Here is a 25,263-nt window from a genome sequence, read left to right on the forward strand (position 1 = left end):
GATTGAGACATGTCACGTGAGTAGCGCCGCGAACCACCTCCGGGTCAACGAGGTCCGTGTTCGGCGACTTTCGTCCAATTAACTTACACCTGGTCTGCCACCCATTGTATACAGTGAGACCACATTTTTTGATTATCTGGGTATGACTACATCAGGGTTGAGTTTGACCAGGAAGCTGAAAGAAAGGGGGGTCCGGGGGTTCTCCCCCGGGAAGCCTTACCTGAGGGTATATATTAGGGTTGAGTGGTACCAGGAAGCCGAAAGAAAAGGGAGGTCCGGGGAGAACCCCCGGAAAGTCTCATTCTAGGTAAATTGACATGGACTGTCCAGCCAGTGACAGCGCTGTAAACGGGCAAGGCTCCAGCATTAGCGTGCGGATTGTGCACGCTTTACATATATTCATAAATCCCGAAACGTCCCGAAAAAGGTCCATCCTAGGCCCTGTCAACCAAGGACGAGGTGATCAGACATACTACCCAAGTCGAACCAATAGTCTAGACAACCAGTTCCAACCCGTGATACATCCATCGCCAAGGACGTTACATCAGCCTCATCGTCTCCTAAAGCCACTCAAGGCTGGTGGTTAAGAGGCCGGAAAGCGCAGGCAACAGGAACGGAAAAGGAAGACTCAATGCCCGTCAAGATCGGTCGAGCACCTCGGCGCGGAACGGGCCCCGAGACATGCTGAAACGCAGGATCGGCCCCGTGCTCCAGCAGCAGCTGGACCAGTGCCTCGTCCTTCTGGCGCGCCGCGACCGCCAAGGCCGTCAACCCGTGCTGATCGCGCTGGTTGACGTCCAGCCCCGGCCAAGCCAGCATGCGCGCAACGGTCCCGTAATGCTTCGACATCACCGCCGAATGAAGGCAGGAGAGCGTGCCTTGTGGGTCGTCTGGTGCTCGCCGGTGTACCTCTTGGAAATCCACGCCCGCGTCGAGTAAGAGGGCAATCACCTCCTCTCTTCCGTCCAGAGTCGCATTCCAGAGGGCAGTCGCATGCGATGGGCGGGCATTGGGCCAATACCTCGCCTCCGCATCCAGGAGAAGCCTGACCATGGAGGCGTGACCGTCCGATGATGCCCATACTAGAGGTAGCCAGTTCCCTGTTGGGCGTGGCAGCTCCGACTTCTTATCGAGCGCGGCGAGCAGCGCCCTCAGAATGGCCTCCCTATCTCGATCCGCAGCGCATGTCAGCGGGGAAAGTCCGGACTCGATGCAGTCGAGATCGCCGAGGTCCCGGTCCGCTCCTCGCTCCAGCAGCAGCTGGACGACGTCCAGATGTCCGCCTTGCACAGCACAGCAGAGCGACCACCGTCGCAGCATGCGCGGCCGCTGCGGATTCTGGACGTCGTAGACCGGATGTGGGGATGCCCCGCGATCCAGAAGCGCCTTCACAATGGGAGTAAACCCATTCTCGGCCGCTTGCGCTAGCGCCGTCTTGTTCAGTGAGCCTTGATCCTCTAGGTCCGCCCCGTATTGAAGCAGAAGGTCGAGGATCGTTTCATACGCCGAGCCCGCGCACCATGGCATGCCGGGCGGTACAACCGGGCCGTCAGCGGGGTCCCGCGATCCTTTAGGGCCACCGAATTGAACCGCGATAAGACGCTTGCCCTTCATCTTTTTGCGCCGGCGCAGCCTTTTCTCCGACCCCTGTGGCCGAGGCGGGCCAGCCTGATTGGACTGACTGTTTTCGCATGGCCATTGGCTCGCATCTAATTTCCCGTTCAGCTTGAGCGGGACCGCCTGCCAGCATTGAGAAGGCCGTGCGGCGCACATCAACGGGACCGTCTGGCGTTGAAGTTTATCTGTTGAGCCCGAAGGCGCCCCATGGCGGAGCAGCAGCTCGACCATCGCGACATGGCCATTTTCCACGGCAAATGCCAGACTCGAGGATTGATCCCGGCCGCGAACAGTTGCGCCGAGCCCCAATAGAGTCTCAGCAATGTGAACATGGCCAAAAACAGCAGCCCAATCTAGGGGCGTGAGCCTGAATTGCGGATCTCTTCCATCTGGATCAAGTGAGAGGTTGAAACGACTGGCAGCGGCGACGACATGGTCAATGGATTTGGGTTGGTTGGTTTGCGCAGCATAAACGAGGGCGATGTGGCCATGGCCCTCTTTAGATTCTCTCTCTAGCCATCTTCTGCGAAATGTTCTGAGAAAATCATAATTTTCTGGCTGTCGGCATTTCGCGGCGTGTGCGCGGCGGTTGCTCTTGCTGCCGGGGAGGAGGAGCTGGCGGTAGAGGTGCGGGTTGAGGATGGCGTGGAATTTGCGACAGGTGCGTACTAGGGCGTTGATGTCGCGTTGCCTGAGGGTGGTGATGATGAGGAGGAGAAGCTCAGGGGGAAGGAAGGCAAGGGACATAGAGATAAGATGAGAGAGATGAGCTGAGCTGGTTGAGTGTCGATGGTGGATGGGGATGGGGAAGTGCGGAGAAATACGGAGTAGAGGAGAATGAATGGGCCGATTGGTGGAGGAGGGACGGTGACAGCGGTCGGAACGGGCCCATGTTGTGCCGTGGTCCGAGCTTTATGCTGCTGACAAAGCTACCCACTAATGCACATGGCAGTCTATGCGCACTTTCATCTTGTCTCTCTGGCAGATTTTATTCTTGAGACTCATCTGCAACCTCTCAAAAACGATTTCATTTGATGAGTTTACGAGATCATTGACTCAACCAAGTACGCATGTCCCACCCATTCTATATATCTGACAGAACAAGTGCAACGATTGTCCCATGCTTGCAGTATATCCTGCGATCCACCGATAAAATCTATATACAAACCACAACCAGTCCACCTACTCCTCCACCCCCTTCCGCCCCGCCAACCCCACCGCCCTCTCGCAGCGAAACCCCTCAAACTTCCTGGCCGCGACCCTCTCCCCAAACAACTCATCCAACTCCTCGAATGACCGCCCCTTAGTCTCAGGCAACTCGAAGAACAGCACCACAAACATGACTGCCCCCATTCCGGCGAAGATCCACCCGATCAGACCCCCCAAATCCGCCTCATCAGAGTTATACAGATACGGCATGACGACATTCCAGACGGTCGAGAAGAAGTAATTGAAAGTGAAGCCGACGGCCAGCGACTTGGCGCGCAGACGCACGGCCGAGACCTCGCCGGCGATGGCCATGGCGGGGCCGATGCCGGGCCCGTACACCCACCACGACAGCTGCAGGAAGATGCCCACCACCCTTCCACCACCACCACAGATCAGCCACCACACATCCTATCAAAAGCACCAGGGAGAGAAACATACCACAAGGCCGCACTACTGTGCGGAAAACAGCCCGCCACGCCCATGACCGTGAACAACCCCGTGGACAGCCCCATCCCGAACAGCACCAGCGTCCGCCGCCCGAACACCGTCATCGCCCACCCGGTCACCAGCGAGCTCGCAATCCCAAACGCGATCCCGATCTCCGTCATCATCCCGATCTTGCCCGCCGACATGCCCGCCTGCACCAGGAAGTACGGCCCGTTGGTCATGAAGCTCGACCCGATCACCTGCGGCAGCGCGTTGCAGTACAGGATGATGCGCGTGCGCCGCCAGTTCGGGCCGCGGAAGCACTCCGCAAAGCTGGCGCCTTCGGCCTGCGCGGCGCGCAGGCGTTCCTCCTCCGTCGTGCGGATGATTTCGTCTAAGACCGAGGGGAGGTGGGCGGGAGGGGTGCCGAGGCGGGTCAGGGCGCGGGCGGCGTGCGAGGGTTTGTTGTTCGCCACGAGGAAGTAGGGCGATTCTGGGATGAGAATTAAGAAGAGGAAGAGGAGGCCCGGCCAGACCCAGCCGCAGGCGAAGAGGACCTGTTGTTGAGGTTAGTGGGGGGATTCTGGGGATGCAGAGGGAGAGGGACAGACTTTGTAGGCTGCGTCGGTGGTCATGGTCAACCGGGGCAGGGCCACGGATGCGGCGATCATGTAGCCCAGGTTCTGGACTGGTTAGTGACTGGATTTCTCGGAAAGAGTCAGGTAAGGTACCATGCAGAAGGTATAGGCCGATAGAGCGATACCACGCAAGGGAAGCGGGGTGATCTCAGAGACGTAGGTTTGTCCCGTCGTCAACGCGATCCCCAGCGCCAGACCGTTGATGATCTTGCCAGCGAGGAAAACGCCAGGCGTGTTGGCGGTGTACACCACGGCGAACCCAGCAGCCGACAAACAGGCAGCGACCAGGAATGCAACCCGTCGACCCAGCCGGTCGGAGATGAATCCGCCAACCGTGGATCCGATCATGGTGGCTACCTGCGAGAGAGCATTCCACAGAGATTGCCAGTAGGCGGGAATGGTGTATGTGCCATTGGCCAAAGATCCGAACTTTTGTCTATTCGATTGTCAACTCCATACTTCACATCAGGAGCAATGTGACTCACTCAAAGGCCGGCATAGACAAGGACAGCGACAAAATCAGATTGTCAAACCCATACATCAGGGCCCCGACGTTGGCATACAGACAGAACAAGATGATCAGTGGGTTCTGGCGTAGGGCCGTCCATGTTGACGGCGGGCTGTCTTCGTGGGTGAGCTGTTGGTCGTGGTCTTGGGCTTCGTTCGCATTGACATTCTCGAGGTGATTGGTTTCGGTCTTCTGGTCGGTGGTCATGGTGTGATGGATGTATCCGACGACCACAGAAGGCAATGCAAATGTGGGCTGATGTAGGATGGCAAGATAGCGGACGTTGGGCAAGGGATAGTTCGCATTATAGCAGAACCAGCAGGGGATAAGGCAGGGTTGGATACCCCACGGGGTACCGGAATTGCCGACGCCCGGACCATGTGGGGATGGCCATGCAGCCACGTAATCCTGGTCGGCAAATCCGGGGTACGGCTGGCCTCACAGCGAAGAGTCATGATCTTGATACAAAGAGGAACCTGCATATAAACCCAAATGATTAAGGGTGTTGTGCTTGAGATTCCTGGATTCCGAACCTTACTTCACTTCTCCTCAGTGGGACTCCTCTGTTCTGCAGGCTTGGATTTGCCAATGGCTTGTCGATAAGTAGGCATTCTCAGCAGCAGCCGTCCGCCGCTCCACCCAAGCGAGCTCTTTCTCCGCACGGTCCGTCCATGTGGGCACTTTAGTCTAATCGCCCCTCGGCCTAATCGCATCACCGAGGATATCTTCACAGGAGTGCAGAGCACACCCATAAGTCGTACATGACACACCAACTGCCCGAATCCTGAAGCACTGCAACTGACAAAACTTCACCACCAACCCAAGATAGCATTCTTACAGGAAGAGTAATTAAATTGGACAGCTGTATCAGCACCCCTCGGACCTCACTACACCGGAAAGCGAGCATCCAACGCCACCGCTCCTTCAGACCGAGCGTGATCGTCCATTCCGGACCTACAAGGATGGGGTAAGCGCAGTTCAATTTCTCCGCGTTCGGTTTATCCGAGCATGCCAGATGGGCTTTACTTGATGGATTGGATTGAGTTCAGCGGCCGAAAGCTTGGACGGTTGCCCGCATTGATTGGGTGTAGCCACTGTATTTGATTTATGCCGGTCGTATGCTTGTTCACGTGCACAATGCAGTTTAATTAACCTAGACTGACTGATTCCCGGGGTGTGTTAGAGCAACAATAGGTTTTGGGTTGCGCTCAATTCCCGGGCAGCAGTTAGGGACCGAGTCATAGGCAGTTTGTTAGATGGTCGTACTCGGTAGGAAGCATGGTGCGACTATTGGCCGAATTACTAGAAGAGGAGGTCTACCGCCAATATTCACCAAAGCACTCAATAACCCCACTCCCTCTACCTTGTTGTGGCTTGGGAACACGGCCCAGCGCCTTGAAATGCATCTTCAATACATACCACAACCTCAGGCCCCATAGTATGGTAAGCGCCCGGCATGGAGGTTAAGCGCCGGGAACCGCCACGTCAGATTGCAGTAGGCTGTGTATGAACACAGACTTGCTCAGCCTTGCTGCTTCTGACTATTAAAAGTATGTACTAGCAATTCCTCTTTGAAAGAAGAGCACCAGATCCGACCGTAATTTGGGGTTACCATGGGCTCGGAACATGTCTCCCTCCGCCATGACGACTACACGATCGCCTGCATCTGCCCCATGGGCGTAGACCGGGCACTTATCGAAGCCATGCTCGACGATATCCACTGCAGTCTACCCATGCCACACCACATCGGCAATTACGCATTGGGCCGCATGGGCCAGCATAAAGTGGCCATCGCCCACCTCTCCAAAGCGGGAAACAACAGCGCAGCGTCAGGCGCCGTGCAACTCCTCAACGACTTCCCACGCCTTCAATTCATCATTCTGACAGGGATCGGAAGCGGAATCCCCGATCTGGCCAGACACGTAGACATCCGACTGGGCGACGTGGTCGTCAGCAAGCCCACAGGAGTGTTGTCGGGAGTGGTCCAATTCGACCGGGGCAAGATCCTCGCCGGGGACCGCTTTGAGCGGACTGGGGCGTTGCATCTCCCCCCGAACGGGCTGCTGGCCACCGTGGCAAGGCTGGAGGCACGCCACCGGCGCGTGGAGAGCGAGATGCCGCGGTACCTCGAGGGGATGCTGCGTAAGGTCCCTGAGGAGCATCGAGCGAAGTACTTCTTTCCGGGAGCGGACGATGATCGTCTTTTCAGGACTGAGGCGAGCCATGCACTTGGAGGCGGATGCGGAGGCTGCGATCCAGCGGGAATCGTGGTACGACCCGCCCGCGAAGATACCAGCCCAGTGGTGCATTACGGGACGATCGGATCAGCGGATGTTGCGGTCGAGGATGGTCAGTTGAGGGATCAGTTGCGAGATGACCTGGGAATACTGGGTGTCAATATCGAGGCTGCCGGGGTGGCGGGCATGGTTTCCTGTCTTGTGATCCACGGGGTGTGTGACTACGCGGACTCGCACAAGAACAAACGGTGGCAACCCTATGCGGCTGCCACAGCAGCTGCGTATATGAAGGAGTTGGTGTCTGTGATTCCGGTCTCTGAGACAAAGTCGGTGGAGACGGAAGATGTTAGGGTTGATGGTACTCGGGAATCAAGCGATCTTGCAAATGGGATTGTGGCACGGCCCTGGTCGTTGTTCCTGGCGTGCCTCATCGGCATGTTGGGTGTATCGCTCGCGCTCAATGCATATCTTCTTTCATCTTTGAGATGAGATTCGCTGCATGTCGGAAAAAAACGAGGGCTGATAGCTCAGTATATATCACAGAGTACGTGATCCAAATAGTGTGGTCTTAGTGACGAGATATGGACGATACAACTTGGAGTCAGTTGTGGACAGTCAGGAAGGCTTGAGTCAATGATTAAGTTGTCAAATCTTTACTTGAGCAAAGCTGCTGAGATGTATGAGTAGGCAACGCGTTTGGTGGATGGGGCACGTCACGTGGCGTATGCCCATCAACTTCTCTGCTCACCTATAGCCACTGATACAATCGCCATACCCGAGATGCCTTTACTAACGATGGTAGTAAGTGCGCCAGGATTGCTACGGTTGGAATGCATGAGGGTGCGGCTTAGAACAACCATCTGCTGCATGAATTTTATGTATTTCGTTATGGTCAGAAGTCTTAGTGAGGGTTCTATCAAATGTTGGTTGTGCGTCAGTAAATATTCAAGAGTGTTGTCCCAACCTTCCAGTTGATCCTCTTGTCCAGTACAGTCGCTTTTCTCCGGCCCCAGACCGGAGATGCACGTTCACGTGATATGCATTGTCCTTCAACCACGGTCGCGGCAGGACATCCATCACTGCTGGCACAATGATCATCTGGCTGAGAAACGGTAGGAGCAAATGCCCCCTAACCACTGAGCTGGCTACTGCACATGAGACCCACTCGGACCTGCTATGCCCCTCCACATTTGTCATTTCTGGCCAGAATAGATGACGAACAGCAACTCGAGCCATTGGCGCTTAAACCCGACCAGTCTGCCAGCTGCCGCAAGACCCCATCCGTAGGTAGTGTGTAAAAGGTGCACGACATTCAGCAGTCTTCAGCAGTAGTGAGGGCCGTTCCACCGCCACCAAACATACTGCAACCTTGCCCTTCAAATCGATTCATCATTTCACGAAGGCTCTGTCCTAGGGGCCTTTGCCCTTGCCGAACGGACCTTTGGCACCGAAAAAGGTATGCTGTGGTCGCAGGGGTTTCACCCGGGGCTTGACTTCCACCTTTTCCTGTGGCGCTTTCGGATTTCTCCCTGGTTTATGACTTGCGCCCGGCTTGAAGAATGGGTATTGGGACACCGGGCCGCGGAGTTTGTGTTGCTGGTTCACCGCCTCGGCCATCTTTCCTTTCGGCGTGTTTAACATCTTTCCTGTTTTGGAGAACCCACGGGGCGTGAAGAAAGTGTTTGAGAGTTGTTTGGCCCTAGGCTGCGGGCTGGTCGTGTCATCCAGCTCCTCCGGCGTGGCGAGGTCATCCTTCGGCCCTGGCTTGTTCTCAGAGGGTCGGGCAGGGCGGAATTTAGGCCAAGGTTTACGGGGCTGTGATTGCGGTGAGGTTGAAGATATCGCTTTGGCTGACTGCCCGGTCATCTCCAGGGTTGTCTTGGGATCTGGCTTTGAGATCGTCTCTGGGATAGCGTCTAGGGCTGCTTCTAAGGTGGTCTCTGGGATGACATCTGGAGAAGTTTCGAAAGGAGCATCAGTGGCCACGTCAGCCGACTCATTGATCGCCTCCTGTCTCGTCTCGACACCGGCAGGATCCCAATTCGCTAATATCTGGTCTCGCGCAGCATGCACGGGAATCTCTGACACTTTCACCCACTCTCGTGGCTCATATGTTCTCAGGGGTGGAGCCATCGGCGTCTCCAATTCCCTCCAGTCCTCGGCAAGCTGCGCTAACAACTCTAACTCTTTCGCAGACACATGCACATTTGACTTCTCCTCAGGGCTTCGTACAAGAATCTGCGCGAGCTCCGGTAAGACGGGCTCCTTGGAAAGTGAAAATCGTACCAAGTACCGAGCTAACTCATCAATTTGGGCCATTTCGACATGCGAGAGTTGACGTATGTCGTGGGGTCCGGGAACGGTGTTGAACAAATACTCGTTGATTAGTGGAGGGTAAAACGGTATATGGTACCGGTGCTCCGTCCTCAGATGTCTTTGGAGGTAGGGATGCAGTTGTGGATTCGCGTATGCCAAATACCACGCGACTTGATGTAAGAGTTGCGTCGTCAGCGTCCCGATGTAGCCCTCACCCTTCGGGATCTGTTTCTGTTGAGAAAGTGCAGTGACCTTCTGTTCTAGAAGGAAAGCCTGGGCCTTTGCTGCATCGACACTTCGTAGAAAATCAGCAGGGAGCCACCGTGGATCGACCTCCCAGTCCTCGGTCCGGTCTGGGTTGTGTTCTCGCTCCAGTGGTGGCAACGCTTCATCGGGGAGGCTGGGGATGGTTGAAAAGTCCGCCTGCCAGTCCAACTCGTGGATCAAGGTGGGGAGCCGAGACGTGGATATCAAGTCGGAATTTTGTATTGTAGGACGCCTGGGACCCCCTGTTATTGTGACATAACCATGTTTGGCACCAAGTGAAAGTCGGATGGCAATGCCCCCGCTGGCTTCCCAGGCCTCCTGGTCCCAGTCAAAATATGATACGGCGGAAGGCTGACCCTCATGCGTCATGATAGACTGCTGAGTGGTCGTGTCGGTGGACGCAGATTCGTGGGCGTTCAAATCATGATCGATGACCCCGAAAGCAGGGGTGGTAGACACGGAATCAGACGTCAAGTCAACATCCTGCCCAGTGCTCTCTTGGCCTTCCGCCGCAGGCGCCCGGAGTCCATCAGATTCTGTCAGGCTAGAGCTTTGACCTGCTCCATCATGGTTTTGGCTTTTCACAGGCGTAGGCTCCGGGCTGGGCTCGAGAGACTTTTCCAGCCCGAGAGCATGGATGATGTTGTACATGGAGTGGAGACTCCCATCACTGTCTATAAAGGCTGCTCCGATAATGGTGCCTGCAGCAAGCTTGATCTGCATCGGATCGATATTGCGCCGCGCTATGGGCTTCCTGAACACGGAGGCTGACAAGATGGCCTCAGATATGCTCTGATTTAGCTCAAAGTCGGGACTCCTGAGGACTGCGATAGGGGACGGAGTAGGGGGACCGGCGTATGAGTGGCTATGGCTCCAGCTTTGGCTGCTCGTGCCAGGTCGGGCAGCGGCTGTGCGCATCATTGTTAATACGGAGGATGCGACATTTAGCAGTACCGCGCTGCCACTGCGCGAGAACCGAGGGTCATCCGGTCTCTCGCCGAGTGTCCGGAGAGCATCAGTGAGATTTCGGGTGTTTCGAAAGGTATAGCCCAGCTCACGCTGCAACTCCATCAACCTGACATGTCTCATGGTTATCGCTCGATCATGGCATCCAGATTCCACAATCGGCAGGGTGTCATAGCAATAGACAAGGAGCTTGTCAATTTCCCCGGCAGGAAAAGATCATGAGCTTAGAGGGATTTGGAGCCAGGGGGCATGACGTTTTCATAACAATTGATAGCGTGACCAAGACGAGACATGTGCTGCTGAGGAGGTTGTCAGGCGCGTGAAGGTTCTTTGATTGTTGTTCCGCGGCGTCAAATCCGCTCACCGCTGTGGTGCTTCCCCGCATCAGCCAATCTGCCGGAGGAATACCTTACCGCCTTCCAAGCGCCTTCCACCGCCTCGAGGGAAATGGGTCGGCCGATCACGTGCCAGGAACAGGGGCGAGCGGAATCTCAAAGATGTGGAGCGCGACCCGCAATGCTTCGGAACTCTCAGCCTTCCCCACAGAGTTCAACTCGGCAGCCAACAGCCGCGTCGCAGATCATCCTTAGGATGAAAAGGTCTTCTATGTTGTTTGAGGGTGACAATACGCCGCTTCAACCATTCGTACCATGGCCAAGGGGCGTCTCCCACGTCGGCATACACTGCTACCGTTGCTCGAGCCTTCACAACGCGACCAGAGGATCCGCAATACCGCTTGAGTTGCGGTCGCTGCCGAGATCACAGTTATTAGCACGTCCATGATTCCTGAGCCTGGACAGTTGCCTGGCTCAATCTAACGTAATGTGCATGAATCCCCCAAAGCAACAATCAGCTGAACTTATTTGATGATTAGATCTTGCCGAGGAGCCTAACGCGATGGAATTTTCCCTTAACTGAACGTCCGTGCTGATGCATCGCCCGATACTTACAGTGACCACTCAGCGGAACACCGAACTCAGCATCATATCTACCAGCTGTCACAAATTCGAAGCTATACATCTTCATCACGAGAGGAATAAAAATGAAGGTCTAGGATACTCGGGATTATCACAAGTTAATGACACCTGCGAAAGAGGTGGAGGATGTCTACGTCAGGCTATCTCGGAGGAACTAGCCAGGGCCACCGAGGTGGGTGATGAGCAGGCAGCCTAAGGCAAGGCCTCTGGGCCGCTGTCACAAGTACAAGCAAAAAAGTTCTGGAACCAGTCGGACGAAATGGCAGGATGAACCGGGCCGAGCACAGACTCTTGAGAGCTTCCGAGGGCCAAACAGGCTACTCTTTCAATGCATTCACGCGTTCACGCACGATGATGACTGAACGATTACAGCGAGGGTTCATTACTCAGCGAACCATGAATAAGCCTCTGCAAGCTGGGACCATCACCCCATCAACTCCACTGGCGACATGTCTCCTTTCCGATGCAGTTGTCTCGTTCCATCGAGCTCAGCGGGATACCTATATGCTTTGGCAGCTGCTACCCTGGTTCCATCAAGCTCAACAGGCCATTGGGTCCGCCGCCAGTCTCTTCCCGAACCCGATCTCTGTTCATGATACAAATTCGGACCAGTTTTGGTGGTCGCTTGCTGTCTTTTTCGACGATGGAAGATGTACAAAGCAGCCAGAAGAGCGATTGCACCCAATACGCCAAGTCCTGCTCCTACCCCTATGCCCACCTTGATGCCCGTAGGAAGTGTGCGGGTAACCGTGGGTGGAGCTGGGGCGGAAGTTGATGTGTTATTACTGGTTGTCAATGGTATTCCAGAGGAGCTGAAAGTGGATGGAAGCTCCGGTCCAGTGGTTATTGATGCTGTTGTGGCAGTAGCAGTGGCTGTAGGAGTCACAGCGTCATAGCGAATATTCCAACCGACCACAGCAATGGCACCGACAGTCCAGCTGCGCGTCAATGTGGTCGTCACGATCTTCCACGAGGTGGCTTCCCCGGACGGTGTCGAAGCGTATGTCAAGATCATACCGGACGAGACGTCTGACTCACAATTTCCGTCGATCAGGGCAGTGTTCCCGTCGCCGATGTAGTATCGTCTAAGGGCATTTCAGCACGTTCTACAGCCAATCAAGTAACACAAGACGAGACTCACGAGGGATAGCACATTACCAATGTGCTGGAGGCATCTTTGACGGACGATTTCATTGTTGAGAACGCTTCCGGACAGGTGAAGGGGCCGAGACTGATCCGTGTGGGCAGTGTGCCTCCGTTTCCTAGAAGCCCTTGCTCCCACCATGTGGTCACCTCCGGGGCATCGCAGACAACGTCGGAGTTCACATCCAGCCCGTACCCGGGATCCCAGGCGACGAGACTGGGTCCATTGAGGCGGTAGATGCTTGCGCAACCGGACGAGGAAGGCCAGGCGGTAGTGAGTGGGAGGTAAGATGTGACGGCGCCACTGTTGGTCTCGGCGGGGTAGGATGTGATTGACATGATGAGAGGTCTGAAAGATTGACAGCAGTCTGATGTGCTGTTTGTCGCGTTATCCGCAGCCTGTCTTGAGAAAAGGCACAGGTCAACGCGGCTTCGGAGAATAACAGGCAACATCTAAACCGGCATCAAGAGGAAACAGGAAGGGATTGGATGTCGTGCCAGGGAGTTGACTCGAGAGTAATACTACTTTCCCGTTTTTTACTTGTTGATTCGAATGCTCTACTTTGCCGCCCGCATACTGACGCTAGACCTACCCCTGCTCTCCCCCCTGTCAAGGCCACGAGGAGTACCAATGCTTATGGTATAAGGTCTCAACACGCGCCCTAAGATTCAACTAGCGCCGCCAGCAAACAAGCGTTGATAAATATAGGCTTGTGGTAAACTAGCCTCGTTTCTTTCTCCCCACTTCACCAAAATTACACGTGAATGGCCTGGGATTCAAGACCTCTGCAGTACAATGCTTAGGACGCCGCCGACTGCCTATATGCAAGAAGGCAACCAAAAACATACAAAAAGCCAACCCACGATCAAAGAAGCTTAAACAATTGAAATCCCAATCCAACCGCATCGCCTGCGAAAACATCCGTGAAATGCGCCCGTACCTTCTCGCACAGTCCCCGTCTCCCCTCCCACGACTCAAATACCTCCTCCATTTCGCAAGCCACAGCAACCGTCTCCTCCCAGAACACCCTCTCCGTATCAAAGCCAACTCGAGCCAACGCCTCAGGCGGATACGTCCACAACCTGGCCGGCCGTCCATCCAACCCCTTCAGCCTCCTCCCCAGCAGCTCCTTTCCCGGATTGAACTCAGGGTTGCCCGCATGGATGAAGAACGCCCGCGCAGCACTCCCATTCTCTTCGCCCGAACGGACCCTCGCGTAATCCTGTATGGGGTCTGCCTGAATAAACCCCGAATTGAGCGCCACCGCCGACTTGCCACCCGTATTCACCCGCCCCAGGTCCACCGGAGGCGCGCTCACCGCGTAGAACTCCGCGCCCAGGGCGGTCGCAGCATGGAGGAAGGTATCCTTATCCCCTGCACCCGGGGCACCCTGGCTGAGGAGGGGGTAGTAGAACTGCGGACCGTAAATGTTATAATACACCGCCAGCAGCAGCATGCCGAAGTGCGACTTCTTCGAAAGGAGAAGCATACCCGCTTCGCTCGCCGCCCTCGCCCTCGCCCTCGCATCCGTCGCGTCCAGCTCCTCCTGCCGAGAGACCTCAAAGTAAACCGGACTGGCAGTATCAGCCCAGAAATCAGGCCAGGTCACCAGTCCATTCGTCGCGAAGGGCTCAGAGGCAAGCAGCAGAGCTGGATCATGCAGCGGGACGCAGTCCGCGTCCAGCCAGAGGACATCCTCGAACGAGGAGAAGAGTATCGCCAGGGCTTTGAGCTGGAAGCCGGTGAGATTCTCAGAGTCCAGATCCGGTGTGAGGTTGGAGAGGAGAATGCATTTCGCTCCCAGCGGGGGCAGGATGGTCTCGCAGGCGATGGCCTCGTACTCCGTCGCGTCCTTCATGAAGACCTCGACGGGGAGGGTGGAGCCGATGCGCCGGAGGAGCTTGACGGTTACCGTGAAGGTGGGGAGGTAGGATCCTCCGGCTGCCGTGACGATTCCTCTTGTTCCGGGGTTGTAGGCGGGCTCGAACCTGGTGGTGTGAATGGCGTGGACGAAGCCGTCGTGCGCGGTCTGCATTGGGAGTAGGATCTCTTCGCTGTTGAGGATGAAGTTCGCGCGAGGGACGGGGTTGGTGGGGTCGAATCGGTGGGTGCCGGCTGTGCCGTGGAGGATGGGTGGTGGGCAGTTCGGGGCATGTTGGGTCAGTAGAGGGTGGAGCTGATGCCAGAGCTGCGACTGCCGGTGTTCAAGTGTCTGTTTCGGCTGGGTGGGCATTTTGTGCCAGAAGTAGCAGATGTGGAGGATGAATAGGAGGGAGGCGAGAATCGTCCGGCGGGGAGTGGTCATTGCATTGATGCTGGCTGAAGACGAAGAGGGTGGAGGGAGAGGAGGTAATGTTGATCACAGCAGCAGCCGTCATTGACATCTGTGTGTTTTTACAATATCCGTAGAAGATTCAGCTGGCTATTTTGTAGTGTGGTTCGTCCTGCTAACCGCTGGGCTGTTCAGGGGCCGCCAGTAAGAACAGCCCTACAGGCGCTCGAGGCAAGCCAGAAGCCAAACCAAGGCACATTGCCGATCGAACTAAGTGAGCTTGTCATGGAGAAGTACCCTTAGTCTCTTAATTTCACGACATATTATCCCCTTATAGGAACCAAATGCAGAGTAGGAAGTGGATTTCCCCGCATGAGAGGTGGCATTTCTGCTGGGAAGGTCTAGCCGCCAACAACAAGCCACTAACTATCGTTACTTGTCTTAGCAGTAAGACTGCAACTTGCTGTTTAGGAGGGTCACTGGTATAATTCTTCAATGACCCTTCAAGAGGGTCACTGGTACACTTATCCATTGTGAACTCTCTGCAACCGCATCAAGAGGAAGGGCCCAATTGCCTGGCATGCAACAGCGCTGGAGTACCCGACGGATAACTAATCATCACACCTTCACGCGACCGGATCAGCCAAGCGTGCAGCCATCTGACTCGTCGCAAGCCCTGCATGTGCAGCTGCAGCTGATAAGTCGCTACCAACAGACCAATGGAAGGGAAGGGTGCTATCCCACTGGACGGAGGTTCCCCGCTCGATTGCTCCCCGGGTCCTTGTGGAGTCTGCTTATCTCCCATCCCCGGCTGTCGGTTGTCTGTATTTATTGCAACATGCCGCCATTTCCCATCTCTGAGCAAACCGGATTCGAACTTCCCAGTGTAATCGCGAGCCAGTTTCTCAGAATGGGAACCACCTTCTCCAAACCCGCCGCTACTCCCAGCGAGAAAACTGCCTCATCCTTTGCACCGGTCTACGCTGATGACGAATCCCCGCAATCTCGTACGCCTTCCCCAACTTAACCCTACAATGACAGACCATCTCTCTAACAGTGCCAACTCCAGCACCACCCTACCAATTCCCCGATGACGATCTCGAACTCGAGGCAGAGCGCATCCCGACGCTCTCCCTCTCCAACCTGAAATCCTGGAACGAGTCGCTCCTCCGCGATCCAAAGGTACGTTGCCCCCTGTCCTCTCCCACCCCTCACCACTCTCCCTCTCGACCCCAAACCGCCCAACTGACTGACACCCACAGAACCGCCTCGCAATCACCTCCCTCTCCAGCCAACCCTACCCGCAACTCCTCACCAACCGCACAACCTTGCACACCACCGCGCAACACATCTTCAACCTGCGGATCCCGAACGAAGGCGCCCCGATCACGAACCAACGCTCCTCAGGCCGCTGCTGGCTGTTCGCGTCGACGAACATCTTCCGCCTCCCGCTGATGCAAGAATACGACCTCGGGGAATTCGAGCTCTCGCAAGCCTACCTCTTCTACTGGGACAAGCTCGAAAAGGCCAACTGGTTCTTCGAGCAGATGCTCGCCACCGCCACGACGGAGGACCTGTCGGGCCGACTCGTGCAGAAGCTGCTCGAGGACCCCGTCACCGACGGCGGCCAGTGGGATATGGTCGTCAACCTCGTCCGGAAGTACGGGCTCGTGCCGTCGACCGTGTACCCGGACAACTACAATGCCATGAACAGCAGCCGGATGAACTGGTTAATTACCGCCAAGCTGCGCGAGCAGGGGCTGGTGCTGCGGAGGCTGAAGCGCGAAGGTGGCGGACGGGGCGTGGCGGAGGCGAAGACCCGGTTCCTGAAGGAGATTCACTCGTTGGTCACGATCCTGCTGGGCCCGGCGCCCAGTCCGGACGAGCGGTTCGTGTGGCAGTTTTATGATGCGGCCGGGAAGGCGAGGACGGTGCGGGTGTCGCCGAGAGAGTTTGCAGGGCGGGTGAGTACCGAGACGGGCGTGAGGAAGGTCGGCGGGAGGGTGGCTGTGGCGCCTGCTAGGTTGTTTAGTTTGGTCAACGACCCCCGGAATGAGTATAATCGGTTGTTGACGGTGGAGCGGTTGGGGAATGTGCTTGAGGGACGGCCGTTGACGTATGTCAACGTCGAGATGAAGGTATCACCCGCCCCTGTCCCCTCCTCTTCTTCATTGTGTGGGAAACATGCTGACAACCACCAGATCCTGAAAGATGCAGTCATCGCCATGCTGAAAGCAGGCCACCCCGTCTTCTTCGGCTGCGACGTCGGCAAATCCTCCGACACCTCCCTCGGGGTGATGGACGCGGACCTGACCGATCTCGCCCTCGCGTTCAACGTCTCCCTCGGGATGAGCAAAGCCGAGCGGCTGGCCAGCGGCGAGTCGGCCATGACCCACGCCATGGTCATCACGGGGGCGCATCTCGAGGACGACGGCACGCCCGTGCGCTGGCGCGTCGAGAATTCCTGGGGCGAGACCGCCGGCCAGAAGGGCTGGTTCGTCATGACCGATCGCTGGATGGACGAGTATACCTTCCAGGCGGTGGTGGACGCGGAGTTCGTCTCGCGCGAGGTCCGCGAGGTCCTGGAGCAGAAGCCTAAAGTGTTGCCGCGGTGGGATCCGCTGGGGGTTCTTGCTTGATTTTGGGCTGGAGGTGTGATAGAATTTTGCAATGTACACAGAGTTGACTCTCGATATCGCGTGATTCGAGATAGAAGCATACTCTCCAGAAGTGATCGTCGTGCTCTTCACATTAAGTCTAGGGGTATTTTCCCAGCCGGCAATTATGCTTACATGGACAGGTATGCTCGAACTGGTGTGTCAGCACTGCCAGACCCCCTAAAAGAACCAACCCTTCTGAAACCCCGGGTCAGGGCAAGCGGACAGGGTCGGATGTTCCGGCGTGGCTACAAGAAACAACTTCGTCTCCGCATTCCTCAGTTGAGTATTATTAGATGATGAGGAGAGACAGTCAACATATCCCAGTTCAGCGTCAAAATTATCAATAAGCCAACCATACCACCGGGGTCCATTGAGGGGCTGTTTGTAGAAAGGCGTTTTTTTCTCGTCGAAGCAAATGTTATACGCCTTGATTGTGACCCCTAGATGCTGCTAGATAAAGAGGGCTCGCATTACCAACAAGGCAATCGATATTTGCACTAGTCTCAATCGGAAGCCGGGGTAATCGTCTCTACTCTTCAGGAGTGCAGATCTGTGTCCTCACGGTTTGATCATCTATGTATCTGCTGTTGAAGACCGATTCCTGCGATCGAGAGATAGAACCTTCAGGATTAATGCGAAGTACAACGGCAAAATGCTAGCAACCATATCTCGTGATACAGCGGAGGAAGATTTCCGTTATTTCAATTCTTTTTGCAGTGAAAACATTTGCTATCACTTTATGAATTCTTGACAGCGGATCTGCAGCCTCCAGGCTGCCGCTCACCGCCCATCCCGGTGGCCTTAGCTGTTTCCTCGCAGATAACTAGCCTGACGTAGTCAGAAGCCAAGCGACTCCCACCTGAAGCCAAGCGACTCCCACCTCTCTTATAGGTTCCACCAACATTTTTCTGATGGATTTTGGTGCCGTCAAACCGAATCCCAGTCTTCTTATTGTCCCGAACGGCTTTAAGCTTCTCGATTCGATGATTATGCCTTGTCCAGACTTCGCCTTTCCCGTGCTTCCAGAGACTCCAATCCGTGAACCATTGTTCGTACTAGGAGTATCCTGTCGCTCTAGACAGAATCATCCAGGCCGTAAAAGTTTGGATAGGTAGCTTTGCCAGTCATACGGAGTACTTTTGCGACCGCCTATTGACAGCCTTTAATATGAATACTGTCTAAAACAATGTAAAAACCATGTTCCGGGAGATGAAAAACATTAATTCTCAGCAAAAACCGTTGAAATAGTCAGCACCTTATACCACCATAACAACGTGACTACAAAGAACTATATTTTACCACAGAAAGCCTTTCTATTCACGTATTTAAAGCTCAATGACTGTTATATTACTGTTTATTCCGTTCGTTCCCTATTTTACTACCATTTTGATTCTCCCCTTCTCCCCCATTTGCACTGCCTCACACAATAATTCCCAATGTAGTCGTCATCCAAGATGTTCAATTGGCCAGTGCCGTATTCGGTCTCAGTACTTCCGCCGACCCACATTGGCGGTCAACTTGACACGCTGCGTATGTTTGGTCTCGACGGTGGCATCGAATTTTCGAATTGTTTTCCCGGTCTACAGAAAAGCCCGTCTTTTTACCTGCAGCAGTGATCATAGCATACGGCGTCTTCTTTCACCCGTACTTGGGTCAGGAGTATATAACTGCTCATCTCATTCCTCATTTCCACGGCAGTTTTGACTTCAAATCAGAGGACTACCGGATCCAGAATCATTCCTCAATCCTGCCAGGTCTTGTCTTCTTTCCAAATGGGCCTGTCAGCAGAGACCATCATCGCCCTGGTAGCTCTGCTAGTTGCCTGTGTCCCCGGTCTCCGGTTCATGATCAAACACAATGCTCGCATCCGCCGATGGTGGAACAATACCCAAGGTACGCAGCACAGACGGAACATAAGCACTCCCGAACCATCGATTCATGATCCTGACCGGTCGGCGGTGTGATAGGAGACTCGATCCTACCTCATCCGTCCCACATGTCCCGTGCCACTAGTTTCTACAATCTCGGCTCGTCCCGCCGATCCACCCACGGGCAAACCATACTGCCATTCTTCAACCCCTTCGATCCCACCCTATACCGATCCAGTCCCGCCTGAGCAGGGCCCACGCCCCAACAATCAGAAATGACCTTTGTTTTCTACCGGGCGGTAAGTTCATTCGTCACGGAATCCGGTGCATGCAATGCATTTAAGGTACTTTCCACTGGTACTGATTCTCTCGCGCCAATGACAGATCGTCGACATGGTTCCAGACAGAGAACAGCCTTATGCAGGTGTCTAAAGTGAAGACGAGAGTTGATGAGGCGGTTCATCATGGGAGATGGATTCCCTGTCTCTATGTACGATTTTTTTCAACTTGTTCTAGAGACACGCTGCTTGTAATGTCTGATCTATACCCCTTCCCTCCCGACCTCGCGGAGCAAGCAAGTGGGAGGAAATGTAGCACGACGGCATGGTGGGTATTATGGCCTTTTCGGTTGTTCTCTTTTTTTCTTTTTCTTTTTTCTTTTTTTTCCACAGGGAGTTTTTTTCTTTCTCTTTTTTACCCATTTCTCACACACTGTAGATCTAGAACAAAATAGATGACAAGCTGAATGATATAGAAATTGTCGGCGTTCGTGAGGAATCCAGCCCACGTGATCCGAAGCGATTCACAAAGCGAGTTGCCCCCCTTGGAGACTCAAATAGTCCAAGAACCCACAACCAGCAAAAATACAAGAGACCGTTTCATATGGTCCACCCCTTAGACATCAGATCGCTTTACGGAAATGCCACCCAGCTGAACCACGCGCCCGAGGGAGGGGCGAGCGGCGGCTTGTCCATAGATGGCGTTCCTAGTGAGAGCAAGGCGGCCACGTGATTCAAGGCTGCTTACCAGGCTGCTTCCTCCTCTCGCCAACCACCCGAACTTAAGTGGTTTTGTATCGCTCACCCCTGAGTCATTAGATCGCCTGCGAATGGGAACTTGATTCAAGTAACCACTTTTTCACTTTTCAATCACTATCATCATAGGACATAAGCCTTATTTATTCTCACGTGAAACCTTTTTCTATTGTTTTATGTATGATTACTCTCGTCTAGCTCGATACCCCCCCCCCCAAGTCCAGCCGCGCCTTCACTTCTTCCACCTCCGCATCTGCACGCGCTTCAACCAAGTCACCGCATACAAAAGCACAAAATTAGTCACGCAGAACGCGAGGAACACCCCCGCATCGCGGCCGCGGTCCCCAAAATAAAAGTGCAGCGAGCGGGCGTACTCGTCCCCGACCAGACGGACAGAACTCGCAGGCCTGGGTATCCGAGGGGTTGAGCAGGTAGCCCGGGTTGTTCTCGAGGTAGGGCCCCAGATACTCGCGGCAGGTGCCGTTGGGGATGTCGAAGACAGCCAACTCGGTCGACGTGCACTGAACCTGCACGTCGTGGACGACCGTGGAGACGGTGGCCTCGAAGAAGTAGGTGAGCGGGTCGGCCCACCAGAGCCAGGGGCGGTAGAAGTCGTTGAGGGCGCTGTGGGGGTTCGCCGCGCCGGAGAACATGAGGACCGTCACCCAGAAGAGCGACATGGCGTAGCCGGCCATTGTGGCGTTGGGGAACAAGGCCGCCATGAGGTAGATAACGCCGAGGCCGAAGAGCGCGAGAAGCAGGTACATGCCGTACACGACGCCGGCGATGCTGGCGGTGCTGACGAAGCCGAAGGTCCAGAAGGTCATGAGGAAGATGAGGGTGAACAGGCCCAGGAACCAGGGGATCTCGACCAGGATCAGCGCTCCCAGTAGCGCCTTGTAGTCGTACACACCGTTGCGCTCGCGCGCCTCGAAGATCGCCCACTTCTCGTACCAGACGGCGTGGACGTCGGCCGCCACGCTGGGAATCAACCAGGTGCACAGCAGGATGCTCAGCATGTGGTTTTGCAGGCCGGAGGTGCTGGAGGTGACGTGGAAGAAGGTAAACGAGACAAACAGCTCGAAGAAGATGGACTTGGCCAGGCGACTGAAATTGTATTGTCCGTTGCGCCACACGGCCTTCCAGTGGCGCTGCGTCAGGATCAGGATCTGCTGCCCCAGCGGCATGGCGTATCGTCCACCAGCTTGGTCCTCGGGCGTCTCAGCGTGCGCGGGGGTGAAGGGGGTCGCATTGATGGCGCGGATCTTCTCGCGGAGGACTAGGCGCTCCGGCGACTCGTTCCAGATGAGCGGCCAGTTCTGTTTGGCATTACCGCCTGCGACGGTGGAGATGATGAATTCAGCAGGATTGTCAGCAGGGCCCATCACCGCACCGTACCGAGCAAAATAGCTCGCCACCGTCGCGGCGTGCGCCCCGGTTTCGCCAAAGTAGACCGTCCGTCCGCCAGGCGCGAGCAGCATGATGTGGTCGAACATCTCAAACAGCACCCCCGAGGGCTGGTGGATCGTACACACGATTGGGACCCCCTCATGGACGGCGATCTTCTGCAAGAAAGCCACAATGGAATACGCAGCTTGGCTATCCAGGCCGGATGTTGGCTGTAAAAGCGGGTTCTGTCAGTGTGTGATTCTTTTTCCACGCTTTCAGTGAAGGGTCATACCTCGTCTAGAAACAAGAGTGCAGACGGCTTCGCTACCAATTCAACCCCGATGGTCACCCGTTTGCGCTCTTCAACACTCAACTGGCCATCTCCAGTGCTTCCCACAAGGGCATCGGCAATCTTCTCCAATTCCAACAGCGAGATCACCTGCTCCACATAGGCGAGTTTCTCTTCACGGGGTACCTCAGCAGGCCGGCGGAGCAGAGCACTGAATTGCAGCGCTTCTCGCACCGTGGTAGTGGGCTCATGGACGTCTTGTTGCATACAGAAGCCGCAGGATCGCGCAAATGAGAGCGGGTGCGGTGGCACGCCTCCGAGACGAATATCGCCCGTTGTGCGGCCCTCGGATTTCCGCTGAGCAAGGTTATCGAGAAGGGTGGTTTTACCCGCCCCGGAAGCCCCCATCAATGCAGTCAGCTGGCCAGGCTTGACGTAGCCAGAGACATGATCCAGGAGCTGTTTCTCCCCGCCTCCGACCGTGACCGTGTAACAAAGATCCTCAAACGTGAACGAGGCACGGCTCACCGATGGCGGAGTCTGATACGGCAGAGGGCTGGCCCCGACCTCGTCCACGTCAGTTTCTGACTGCCCAGAGACGGACCTTTTCTCCGATGCGCCATCGTCACTTGTTCCCTTGCTTTCCTTCGGCCTCCCGTCTCGCTGCGGGATGGCGGCACCACGCTTGTATACCGGACCCGTTGCATTACCACTGTCCCGAGTCATGATGGTCAGACCCACGGCACCAAGAACGGTGTACAGGAACCAAAAGACCAGGATGATTCCGAAGTTTCTCCAAAGATGGGCGCGGGTATAGCCATACATCGTCTCTGCATAGACGGCGGCGTCCACGAAGGCTGAACCCTGCTGCGCTCCTGCCATGGGACACGCCTGGTAGCGGATATCATCGTAGCCCGGTCCGTGGGGAATCAGTTGCGAGTCGGTGCAATGGAGCTGCATGTGGTAGAACTCGTTTCCAATCATAGCCTCCACGGCGTAGGGAGTGGGACTCACGCGGCGGATCCAGGAGCCCCAGCGATGCATGGTCGGCACAGGTGGAGCATATCCGGAATACAGACAGGCGACCGGTAGAGCACAACCCGCCAAGAGATGAGCAATATTGAGACCTGGAGCCCAGGCGCCCAACATGCGAAACATAGTCGCAATAGCGGAGTAGTGTGCAAAAACGATGAGAAGAAAGGTGAAGAATTGCGAGGCAGTCTCGCTGAGCCCGATCAGGAAGTAGTAGCAGCAGGCAAATACCGTGGTTTGAATCAGAGCGGACGGAATATCAGCGATGGTCTGGATAACCGCATAGGCGGCCGGATGAAGAAGGCCCATATTATGCTGCTTGAGTAGGATGGCGCGAGCATTAACGGTTTTGCCCACCTCAGTCAAGGCATTGAGGCAGAAGTATGTTGCCGCGAAAAAGAGTGCACCGCTCCGTTCAAACGAGCCCGCGGCGGTGCGCGGAGCGGCATAGAATCCCGACCCGGTGATGAGTGCATTCAAGCTACACAGAATCACAATGGTGAGCAGGGTCCTCCAGTCGCCCCAGAGCAAGCGGTAGGTTCTTTCGGTGCCCACCGTGATCTGCTTAAAAATTGTCGCGGGCTCGACGGCGTGTTTGTATGTCAATTTCGATCGCAAACCACCAACATCGCTTCGCAGAGCCGTCAAGGCAGTCGGGTCCCTCTGCGCAGCGGTATGGTATTGAAGCAGCTCCTTCTGGAGTTGCGCGTAGTGTGTGCTCCGCTTGAAAGCCTCCGCAAGACTATCGGGGTCCAGGTAGAGAGGGCCCGCATAATCTGAACGAATTGTGCGATCGACCGGGGAGGTCACCGAGGTGAGAAAGTCAGGGGTCGTCTGGCGTTCAGGGCAGTAGAACCCCAATTCTTGGAAATATTGCTTGGCCACATTGACCCTGCCACTGAAGATCATCCTCCCATCATACATCACCAGAGTGCGGTCGAAGCACTCCTGATACATGTTCTCCGACACCTGGTAGAGTGTAGCGATGTTTGTCATTCCCGTCGCCCGGGACATGCGCTTGAGCAAGCGAAGGAATTCCAGAGCCGAGGAGCTGTCCAGGCCACGGATCGGGTTATCCCAGCTCACCAGGGTAGAGTTGATCGTCATCGCTTCGGCGAGGGAGACGCGGCGTCGCTCACCCCCCGAGACACCTCGGATGAATGCATCGCCCACAATGGTGTTTTTCGTATGCCCGATACCAAGTGCATTGACCAATCGCTGCGTATACTCGGCGGAGAACCGTGAGTTACGACCAGGAAGGCTCGCCGGCTTTCGTAGCTTGAGAGCAAAGTCCAAGGTGTCTGCCACGGTCAAGGTCGGGAAATGGATATCATCCTCCGAGGAGTAGACGACTTCTGACTTCAGCTCGTCGGTCATTTCTTCCGCCCTCAGTGCTCCATAGCATACCTCCCCCTGGACAGCATCAAACGACTCGCGGGTGTTGGCAATGATCTTCAGCACGGTGGTACAACCCGCTCCAGGGCGGCCGAGGACCAGCATGGTCTCGCCCGGAAATAGCACCCCGGAGATATCCTGCACGATATTGCGACGAGCGGGTGTGTGTCGGGTGACGGTAGATCGAAGGAGCTGCCACGGTGAGCGAAGAATGTCGAGAAGAATCTGCGGGAGGTCAGGCACGGTCCGTTGACCGCCGTAGGGGCCCTGAGCGGTCACAGTCTCAAAGGCCACGCCTAAGGCACGTCCATCATAGCGATAGATCGGGAGCTGATCGCACGAGTCTGCTTTCTGTTCGACATCGGGAGAGTCTGTTGACATGTTCAAAAGTCGGATTAGCCGTGGGCTGGAAGGAGCACGGAACGAGGGATAGGCAGACTCAGCCTCTTATGTTACCTTTGAGAGCGATTTATAATCGAGGACAACTGCCAGAACGCTGCACTGCGTGTTGTGTGTATGCGTTATGGAGATGGGTCAGTGGTGGGGATTGAATTCGGATCGGATGCTCGGATATCGAGGTCTGATTCACTCCGTGGTTTGCATAGTTTGATCTCCACTTCTGCACGGACTCCCACTCCCACTCCCGAGCCGGTGGGATGCGTGCCGTGGCTTAGTAGTTTTTAGTTCGGAGACAACACCAGACAATTTTGTCTACCAGTTGACTTGGTGACTACACATATCCCGTTGTTTACTCAATACAAGAAGACTGGGAGTTTAGATTGTCTGAGTCAGGAGATCCTACTATCGATAATACTGCAGAACGTTCCTGTCTTGATCCTTGATCAATTACCAATCAGCATCTAACCACTTATCGACGACGTATTTATAAATCCATCTAGTTGTAACCTCTACTACACCTCTGCATGTTTTGCTTCATCTTGACCTGGATTATAAATGATGTTTCCATAGTATGCGATTGGGCAACTTTATTTCAATCCTCGTCCAGTTGATCCCAATTC

General features: G+C 55.3%; 9 protein-coding genes across 9 annotated transcripts; 3 read left to right on the forward strand and 6 right to left on the reverse strand.

Annotated features, from left to right (window-relative positions):
* Positions 1-263: 263 nt before the first annotated feature.
* On the reverse strand, positions 264-2,425 carry BO72DRAFT_446147 (ankyrin repeat domain-containing protein). The gene has a single exon (XM_040944229.1). The coding sequence runs from the start codon at positions 2,362-2,364 to the stop codon at positions 571-573; it is 1,794 nt and encodes a 597-aa protein (XP_040803328.1). The 5' UTR covers positions 2,365-2,425; the 3' UTR covers positions 264-570.
* A 214-nt stretch (positions 2,426-2,639) lies between these two features.
* Positions 2,640-4,730, reverse strand: BO72DRAFT_475995 (general substrate transporter). The gene is made up of 5 exons (XM_040947365.1): positions 4,376-4,730; positions 3,984-4,326; positions 3,864-3,935; positions 3,265-3,809; positions 2,640-3,199 (listed from the first exon to the last, which is right to left on the reverse strand). Exons 1-5 carry the CDS (start codon positions 4,603-4,605, stop codon positions 2,800-2,802), a joined length of 1,590 nt encoding a protein of 529 aa, XP_040803329.1. The 5' UTR covers positions 4,606-4,730; the 3' UTR covers positions 2,640-2,799.
* Positions 4,731-5,993: 1,263 nt separating this feature from the next.
* BO72DRAFT_475996 (purine and uridine phosphorylase) lies at positions 5,994-7,486 on the forward strand (the record flags this gene model as incomplete). The annotated part of the gene is made up of 2 exons (XM_040947366.1): positions 5,994-6,993; positions 7,416-7,486. The coding sequence occupies exons 1-2, from the start codon at positions 6,012-6,014 to the stop codon at positions 7,484-7,486; spliced, it is 1,053 nt and encodes a 350-aa protein (XP_040803330.1). The 5' UTR covers positions 5,994-6,011.
* Positions 7,487-8,045: 559 nt separating this feature from the next.
* On the reverse strand, positions 8,046-10,307 carry BO72DRAFT_494186 (uncharacterized protein; the record flags this gene model as incomplete). Its single annotated transcript, XM_040948440.1, has 1 exon — positions 8,046-10,307. The coding sequence occupies one exon, from the start codon at positions 10,305-10,307 to the stop codon at positions 8,046-8,048; it is 2,262 nt and encodes a 753-aa protein (XP_040803331.1).
* Positions 10,308-10,733: 426 nt separating this feature from the next.
* On the reverse strand, positions 10,734-12,690 carry BO72DRAFT_525995 (uncharacterized protein; the record flags this gene model as incomplete). Its single annotated transcript, XM_040949996.1, has 3 exons — positions 12,303-12,690; positions 11,868-12,246; positions 10,734-10,934 (listed from the first exon to the last, which is right to left on the reverse strand). Exons 1-3 carry the CDS (start codon positions 12,641-12,643, stop codon positions 10,734-10,736), a joined length of 921 nt encoding a protein of 306 aa, XP_040803332.1. The 5' UTR covers positions 12,644-12,690.
* Positions 12,691-13,170: 480 nt separating this feature from the next.
* Positions 13,171-14,538, reverse strand: BO72DRAFT_373248 (alpha-mannosyltransferase; the record flags this gene model as incomplete). Its single annotated transcript, XM_040941075.1, has 1 exon — positions 13,171-14,538. The coding sequence occupies one exon, from the start codon at positions 14,536-14,538 to the stop codon at positions 13,171-13,173; it is 1,368 nt and encodes a 455-aa protein (XP_040803333.1).
* An 889-nt stretch (positions 14,539-15,427) lies between these two features.
* Positions 15,428-17,293, forward strand: BO72DRAFT_484532 (C1 family peptidase). The gene is made up of 4 exons (XM_040947857.1): positions 15,428-15,584; positions 15,647-15,759; positions 15,840-16,715; positions 16,779-17,293. Exons 1-4 carry the CDS (start codon positions 15,488-15,490, stop codon positions 17,214-17,216), a joined length of 1,524 nt encoding a protein of 507 aa, XP_040803334.1. The 5' UTR covers positions 15,428-15,487; the 3' UTR covers positions 17,217-17,293.
* A 1,716-nt stretch (positions 17,294-19,009) lies between these two features.
* BO72DRAFT_457014 (uncharacterized protein) lies at positions 19,010-20,116 on the forward strand (the record flags this gene model as incomplete). The annotated part of the gene is made up of 2 exons (XM_040946306.1): positions 19,010-19,130; positions 19,860-20,116. 2 exons carry the CDS (start codon positions 19,010-19,012, stop codon positions 20,114-20,116), a joined length of 378 nt encoding a protein of 125 aa, XP_040803335.1.
* Positions 20,117-20,190: 74 nt separating this feature from the next.
* On the reverse strand, positions 20,191-25,042 carry BO72DRAFT_505409 (uncharacterized protein). Its single transcript, XM_040949187.1, has 2 exons — positions 21,821-25,042; positions 20,191-21,758 (listed from the first exon to the last, which is right to left on the reverse strand). Exons 1-2 carry the CDS (start codon positions 24,623-24,625, stop codon positions 20,436-20,438), a joined length of 4,128 nt encoding a protein of 1,375 aa, XP_040803336.1. The 5' UTR covers positions 24,626-25,042; the 3' UTR covers positions 20,191-20,435.
* Positions 25,043-25,263: the final 221 nt, after the last annotated feature.

This window comes from Aspergillus fijiensis (assembly GCF_003184825.1).
Source record: "Aspergillus fijiensis CBS 313.89 unplaced genomic scaffold BO72scaffold_13, whole genome shotgun sequence".
Lineage (NCBI taxonomy): Eukaryota > Fungi > Ascomycota > Eurotiomycetes > Eurotiales > Aspergillaceae > Aspergillus > Aspergillus fijiensis.